This window comes from Corvus brachyrhynchos, unplaced genomic scaffold (assembly GCF_000691975.1).
Source record: "Corvus brachyrhynchos isolate BGI_N302 unplaced genomic scaffold, ASM69197v1 scaffold340, whole genome shotgun sequence".
Taxonomy (NCBI): Eukaryota; Metazoa; Chordata; class Aves; order Passeriformes; family Corvidae; genus Corvus; species Corvus brachyrhynchos.
Window position 1 is genome coordinate 187,715 of NW_008235987.1, and position 8,185 is coordinate 195,899.

At 43.4% G+C, this 8,185-nt stretch overlaps 2 protein-coding genes across 2 annotated transcripts in view; both read left to right on the forward strand.

Annotated features, from left to right (window-relative positions):
* On the forward strand, positions 1-7,672 carry RFNG (RFNG O-fucosylpeptide 3-beta-N-acetylglucosaminyltransferase; the record flags this gene model as incomplete). The annotated part of the gene is made up of 8 exons (XM_008631171.1): positions 1-138; positions 978-1,026; positions 1,540-1,642; positions 2,023-2,176; positions 3,205-3,293; positions 3,384-3,549; positions 4,880-4,965; positions 5,199-7,672. Coding segments are annotated over 8 exons (852 nt in total), but the record flags the coding sequence as incomplete, so codon positions are not given.
* Positions 7,673-7,885: 213 nt separating this feature from the next.
* Positions 7,886-8,185, forward strand: part of DCXR (dicarbonyl and L-xylulose reductase) — a 3,553-nt gene continuing 3,253 nt past the window's right edge. Inside the window, 1 exon segment of the mRNA XM_008631182.2 lies at positions 7,886-8,133. Coding sequence (XP_008629404.1) covers positions 7,886-8,133 — 248 coding nt within the window.

Consider the following 8,185-nt stretch of genomic DNA (forward strand, 5'->3'; position numbering starts at 1 on the left):
CTCGGGGCCGCCGGCAGCTCGGCCAGGGAGAGCCTAGAGCTGAAGGACATCTTTATTGCGGTGAAGACCACGAGGAAGTACCATAAGAGCCGCCTGGACTTGCTCCTCCAAACCTGGATCTCCCAGGCGAGGGGACAGGTGAGACTTGGCCAGCGGGCAGGGATGGGGACGGGAGCCTCGGCCCTGTGCTCTCCAGGGCAGCTGCTGCACTCTCACGGAGTTTCTTCTTGCTTGTGTTAAAAGCGGCTTTCTTTCTAAGACTGTGGAAGGCCGTCTTATATAAACGGTTGGTGTGAACACGCTTCCAAAAGAGTTCGTTGCTGAACACGCCAGTTGCCTGCAATATGGGATCGGTAGTCCAAGCAAACATAGCTTGCTGATTCTTGTGTGACTGTGGAAAGTGCTACATGATAGTGCAAGATTCCTGGTGATGATGCATCTAAGCCGATATTTTGGACTAAGTAGTTCAGCCACCTAAGTTTTTCTATAGAACATAAAAATTGTTCCCTTGTTTCAGAATTTCAGTCTATTCAAGTATATTAATGGGATTTTGTCCAGCAGTTGGAACAAGACGGTGTTAACAACCTGCCACTTCCCACTCTGACTTGCATTCTTTCTTCTTAACCTGCTTGACAGCTGTGGATGATTCCTAGCCAGAGAAAGGAGGTACTACCAAAAAAGACCAAAATCCTTTCTGTCTGGCAATCAGTTGTCTGTACCCTGAGACAAGGAGGGTAAAATACAGGCTGCTTTATTGAAATGACACTCTTCTGGTTTGTAATGAAAGAACGTAACAAATGAGGCAGGGGTTGAAGTTGCTAGGGGTCTCTCTGCTACTCCCTCCCCCATTCCAGTGGATACTCTGAAACAAACGACCAAGACAGACAAAACATTCTGAATTCTGACTGAAACAGAGCAAATTTAAAATTAGAATCTGAAGTTCTTAAACGTGGACACACCATTTTTGTCTCCCACAGACGTTTATATTCACAGACTGGGAGGATCGGGAGCTACGCCTGAAAGCAGGTGAGCTGTGTAGCAGCATAGGTGCATACTGTCTGTTATAACTGAGTTTTGCTTCTTTCATACTTTCTATAGAAGTCCCTATTTCATGCTGTACAAGCAATTAGGGAAGTTAAGATGGAGAAAATGGAGAAAATTTCTCCCTACTTGCCACCTAGACAAGATGCCTGGAACTTCTAGAATACTGGGTTCACCTTTGTACACCCTTTCTTCTTGTTAGTAAGCTTAAGTTTACATGGCCCAAAGTTATAGTAGGTATTTCCTTTGCACACATCTCATAACACTATTTATATACCCTCACTTGTTTTTATGCACTCACACAATTTTATGACCTCTGCAGCTTGCAGGCCAGATGGATAACCTGTGAGCCCTGCCTGTCCTGCAGTTTCTTCTCCATGTGTGCACCATGTGCACCTCAGATGTACAGTACTAGTGCCAAATGTGCACTTCTTTTGTAGTCTTTTTTTGACTATGCATGCTTCTCAAACCTGAAAGGGCTGATCTTTATTCTTCTAGGGGATCATATGATCAACACCAACTGTTCCGCTGTTCATACCCGGCAAGCTCTCTGCTGCAAGATGTCTGTGGAATATGATAAATTCCTGGAATCTGGGCAAAAGTAAGTGAAACACATTGTTCTGATTGACTTTGTTTCTTCCAGTTCTGTGCTTACAGGAAACTTGAGTAACCATCTCTGTTCCAGTAAGGAATGCAGTATTAGCTGAAATGTAGGGATGAGGGGAAGAAAGGGAGCACAGCACGAAGCAGTGTTTATAAACAAGCATTTTCTGAAAGGTGGAAAGGATTATAATCTAAAGGGGTTATTGATTTCAGCCTCTTTTCAGACTTAGCATCTGTGGGTGCTTTCATCTTTCCCATTCTGTAATTTGGGACAACAAGAAATACTTTCTGCTCCAAGCCTGAAAGACTTAAGACTCAGTTGTAAACCTGTAATTCATTTCTTTGTCCCTATGGCTTCTTGCTTTGTTTTGTTTGAAGATGGTTTTGCCATGTGGATGATGACAACTACGTGAACCCTCGGACTCTCCTGCATCTCTTGTCTGCCTTCTCACACAGCCAGGACGTCTATGTGGGGCGACCGAGCCTGGACCATCCCATCGAAGCAGCTGACCATGTCCAAAGTGATGGATCAGTAAGCAAACTTTGCAGTTTGTCTGAGAGACATCCCAACCTTCTGAGCCTTTAAAACCTTGAAAATTCATAGGATTCCCCCATAAACCCGAGTGATTTAGTCTGCAAGAAATGAACCTGGTGATGGTCATTTTCAGAGGCAGGGTGCTGGGTTAAATGCACCTTCACTCCGATGTTGTATGCATATGTATGCACAATGGAGGCTGTCTCCTGGATTGCTGTTTCTGTTCCTTTATTCATGTATGCTGTGATCTGCCTCATTCTGAGCTTAGCAGGACCTCCCCACCTTGACTGTTACTTTTCCTTTAGTGGCTCTGGGGGCAGTGTTCCTTGTTTTAGGGCTTGGGAGTTTGGGTGGGAGTTCAAGGGGTTTTTTATTTGTTTTGGGTGCAGTATCACACACATTGTCATCATCTTGAACCAACCTGAGAGGGGTGACAAAAGCCTTCTGGATAGATAAAACATTTCCAATATAAAGTGGTTGCTAAGTTTTCAAGAACTGGAAGCAAACATATCTCAATCACAAGATACATGTGCTAAGGAAAAAGTCCTAATCAGGTTGCCTACACTGGCAGTTCTAAAGATATATCAATCCACTGGCCAGAAAGTCAGTTATAATAAAGCAGCTTGTTAGGGAAGACTCTGCACAACAAAATAGTCTCCTCGGACATGGAGCCAATATATATGGATCACCTTTGATATCCTCAGTAACACTGAGCTGGCTATGACCCTTAGTTAAAATGAACAGGGGACAGATGGAATTGGGTAGAAGTGGGGCTATCGTTTTCCATAACTCCCTTAGGGTCATTTGATGGTTCACCTGCTGGCTGTTTCAAGATAGTTTCATTTGAGAGAACAGCTAGCTGCACTTTCAGCAGCCTAAACAAATTGGGATTCATCTGTAGCCTTGTTCTGACTCAGATGTATTATGTGATATCAGATAGAACCTTGAGTTCCCTTCCCTGCGCAGCCAAATGGAAAAAGCTGATTATCAGTAACTATTGTGTGTTTTTTCTTTTTGCTCTTCAGAAGACAACTGTGAAATTCTGGTTTGCCACAGGTGGAGCTGGGTTCTGTATCAGCCGAGGTCTTGCCCTGAAGATGAGTCCCTGGGCCAGGTAAGCACTGTTCCTAGCTGAGCTCCATCAATACATGTTTGGGAGGCTTTAAAACATATTTTGGCTTGTCTCCTATGCTCTCTGTCACAGCCTGGGCAATTTCATCAGTACTGCAGAAAGAGTGCGTCTTCCCGATGACTGCACTATTGGCTACATCATCGAAGGGCTGCTGGAGGTAAAGCTGCTACACAGCCCGTTGTTCCATTCCCACCTGGAAAATCTGCAGAGACTACAAGGCGAGTCTGTGCTGCAGCAGGTAGGACTACACCTCATGTCCCATCCTTATAAATACACCTTAGTCGGATCAGAAAGAATATTCTGCATAGACTTAGCACTCTTCAGCAAAGAAGGATATCTACAGACTCACTCAGAGCTGTGTCCTGCTTAATTCCTTCATTTAGGTAAAAAGCGCACTTTCACCCTAGCCAACTGGTCATATAGCTGTCCCCTCCTTTGGGGACACATTCTGCTACATGAAGCCTAAGTAGGGTGTTCCCCATCTCCTTCTAAACCCTGACTTTTTGCATGTAGCAGTAGCAGAAAGTGTAAAAGTTTGCTAAATAGTCTTCCTTGTTTTGCCTAACAAAGTTTCAGTCTTAATTAATGCTGTTCAAAAAGGCAGCTATAGTAAGTACTTATTCAATAGCTAAGACATAATTAAATGTTTGATCATTTTTAAGAATAATTTGTCTGAATCTCAAGAAACTTAAAGTTGCTTCTGAAAAATCAAGTTACTTTTTAATTGCTGGGATACATTTTACCTCCTGGGCAGCAGATGGAGCCACAAGGCCATCCAGCAGCGTTGCCTGCATCACATTGCTTGGCACCCTAAGTAAACAGGAGTGTGGTTTTGCCCCTGCAACACTGCGTGGTTATATTTTTCTGGCAATTGTATTAGGCAGCAGAAATGTACGCTTGGGGCCAGATTCCACCGTGATGTCATCTCCTTCATCTTAGTGAATGTGACTGTAGCATGAATACATTGTTTCACTGATGATCATTGGTTCCATGAGATGATGACAGCTACCCCAAAACCCAGGAAATGTACAATTATAAAGAAAACATAAGTCTTCTTGTACCTGACACCTGAAAAATTCTTAATGCAGTGCTTGTGTGGAGGAACAGCACTCATTGGGTGTTCCAAAGATCTAAATTTTGTTCCAGATTTGAAACATGACAATCCTTTCCATGCCATTTAACATGCAAATGTTTATATTTTTCCCCTGTGCTAAAACATTGCTATTGCAGACTTCAGGCAATGTCTGGTGAGGATGAACGTATTATTTAGCGAAGGTACAGACAGTAGCAGGATTAATGTCCTTACAAAGCTTACAATTCAAACTCATCTTGTTCTTCAGGGCAATGCAAGTTTCAGATCTTCTGTGTATTCTCCCCCATTGCCATTAGTGCCATTCAGCACCAACATTCCTTACATCAGAACTAACTGCTGTCCTCCAAATGTGATCCATGTTCAGATTAGACAGCATCTTTGGAGACTTTCTTGGTACCACATTCACACCCTGCTGTTTCCACTCTGGTTTTCTGCCTTAGTGTTAAAAGTTCTGAATACTTACTTATTTTTACAGGTAACCCTGAGTTACGGTGACCCTGAGAACAAACACAATGTCGTGAGTGTGGGAGGAGTGTTTGGCCTTCAGCAAGATCCAACCCGGTGAGTGTCCACTTCCAAAACAAGATCTCCCTACCGTGTTCATGTTTGTCATCTGTAAGATGATCAGACCCACTAATGGGGTTATTTTCTCATGTCAGCTCTTGTTACTGTGCCAAAAGCAGGTAAACCCACCCTCTGCTCCGTCAGACTGCTGCACATTCAATGCTAGTATGTTCTGTGTATGGAGAATTCCAATCTAATGCTGTCTTTTTTTTTTTTTTTTCCCAATATAGATTTAAATCTGTCCATTGTCTGCTTTATCCTGACACTATTTGGTGCCCTGCTAAGAAGATGTCATAATTCTTGACCAGCCACTGACACCTATGTCTTAGCTAGTTTGCATAAGACAGGAGTTGTGGAGTTTTTTGGTGGTTTTATTCTTCTGGGAGACAACCAGTGGTATCTACAAAGGAGGTAGACAGTTTCTGTTTAGAAAAGCAGTCAGATGTGGTTTGTTCAGCTGCAGCCTGGGACATTCCAAGAAGAATCTTTGTTCTTTTGTCTAGTGGCTCTTCATAAGATGACCACAGTCCTGTGTGTATGAGTCACTTTACACTTTCATCTGATGTCATGTGAACCTGTGCTTGGGCACATCTGAGGTAAATACAGTACTGGGAGTGAGACTGTTCTTACTACCCTTAGGGGTTTTTAGAAGCCACTGTCTTGAAGCTGGAGTGCTAGAGCAGACTGTAGTCCCCATGGTGACAAGAGAGGCAAAGTTTTCAGTCATCTTTCTTGGGAACAGAATTACTTAAGGGCTTCTGTGGCCTGCCAGATTAAAACTCCAGTGGGCCAGAATACAGAAATCCTGGAATTACTAGGGTAAACAAGGCTGAAAGCCTTTGTCATGGGAAAACCCTGTGTGAGGGTAAGCTTACTCAGGACTGGACAAGTTGCTTACAATGCACATTCTCCCGTCATCCATGTGTACCTCCTGTGGAGGTAATTGTCAGACCTGGCTCGCATGCCAGCTGATTTGCAATGGTTGATGAGTATGATCTATTCTCTTGATATTTGATATTGAAGAAATATTTGCCTGACAAGATGGTAATTGTTCCTCCCACTTGGCCAGTAGTTGTCGCATGAGCTGGAGAAGCTTTTGCTGGCAAAACACACCCTGTTTCTGAAGCTGTGTGATGGGGGGAGGAATGCTAGATAGCTGCAGTGCACTGAGGAAGGTTTTGATGGTATCATTTGAGGACCTTTAATTGTATGACCATGGTTACTCCAGCTTCTTCAGATAATCTTTTAATTACCATAAAGATCACTGTTTGTTTTTACTCCTTAATATTTCAACAAATAGTTCATGCAGTTACTAAAAGGAGACTGCACACTCACAAGCAGTTCAGTGCTCTAGCAGTATCATCTGCTGCTGCTTTTTAAAGAAAGTAAATTTAGTTTTGAAAGTGGAATGAATGGGGCACCATATGTCTACTTTTTTGTTAGCCCAGACTTTGGCCATGTGCAAACCTTATCTGACCTGGAGAATACCATAAAAAAAAAAAAAAAAAAAAAAAAAAAATTTCAAAACCACTGTTTACTCTTGCAGACTCTTCAAAAAATACTTTCTGGTTTAATGCTAGAGTTTGAGGCCAAATTAAGGGAAGGATAATAGAATGCCATTGTATGATCTGGAACTGTGATTACTGGCTTGATTGTGGACCTAGCAGAAGTTTCAGGTTTGTAAATGGCTGTGCTCAGCTGTACTGTGGGCTTCAGGTACTTACTTAACCTCGCAAATGCCTGTAGTGTATTCAAGTATGCCACTTAGCACAGGTGTCAGCCTCCTAAAATATACCATGTTCCCTGCATTTTAACAAACCTTTCCGTGTTTACCTCAGTACATTGCCTTCTTTGCATGATTTTAGTTAGCTCCACTGAGGAGCAAACAAGCTGACTGCTACTTACACAGTCCTGCAGCTCATTCTTGTATTTCTCCTTTCTGCCATGTGTACTAAGGTGACTATGAGGTATAGAAATAAGAATGCTGCAGGGAACTAGATCAAAGCCCAGCTAGCACACTGGGTGTTCCCTAATGGGCTGTCAGTGTTACAGCTGTGCCTGTCACAGAGGAGGATTTATGGAATAGCAGGTTCTACCTCTTTATTAGGTCTTCTGCTAACTAGAAGTGAGGCATCCTGTGGTTTAATGATTTGTCATTAATAGTTCTGGAGATTCCTGGTATCCATATAATTTTTTTTAAAACACTTGTTAGGTTCTTGGTTTTAAAATCCTGTAGCAGAAAACTGTGAAACTTCGGGAGCTCTTGAGGTGATTCTGTCTTCAAGCACTTCTTCTGAACTCTTCTGTTGGAACTTTTCTTCCCCTTCCACTGGAAGCAGCCTCTTGTAAGATGACACAGACAGCATGGACTGGGCAGCAATTGTGGCAAACTGGAGTTAAAAAATTACAACACTTTATATTGATGGCAGCAAAACTAAACGGTAGAAGTTTCACATTGTGGTTACAGGTCACACTAGGTGTGTCAAAGAGGCAGTGCCCTCAAAGCTGGGACGGTGTGTATGGAACTTAAAAAGGACCGTGTTCTCTTGCAGGGCAATAGGAAACTGTTCAGTGTGTTCAGGCCCGTTCCAAGGTTTCTTGAGATTACAGTAAGCTGTGTGGATCTATCAGGATGCAGCTTTTTCATCAAACTACTTTTTCATACACAAAGTGATTCTATAAAATAATATTTAAATATGTGAAAGGCTGTGTTCTTTCATATTTCTTCACATGTGCTCTGTTTCAAAAATGGACCATAAACCCACTAATCCAGAAAACTACACCCTCCTGTCAGGCTCATGTGACGCCAAGGGCCAAAAAGCAAGTAAGCTCGATGACTGGGATGGGGAGAACAGATAAGAATGAGAAGAATCCTTGCAGATGCTGATTAACAAAGTATACTCAAAGAATTGAGATAATGAGGATTTTAGCTGTCATCTTCATCAGCAACTTCGAGGGGGGAGAGCTGGCAGGTCTTTTTCATCAGCCTGGGTTTCTGTGGTCGCTCAAAGCTAGTCCTGTCAAGAGTGAGAGCCAAGAAACTTCACCTCTGTGTGCGTCTTGCTGGATGCGCCTGGAGACGGCTTCGTGCTGCGTTCCCTGGACGACGGGCAGCGTCCGGCCCCGGAGGCGAGGAAAGATCGCGCTGCTCTCCCGCCCTGTCGGGTCGCCCCGCCCCCGGACTCCGCCCCGGCCCCAGTCCCGCCGAGCCCTGGAG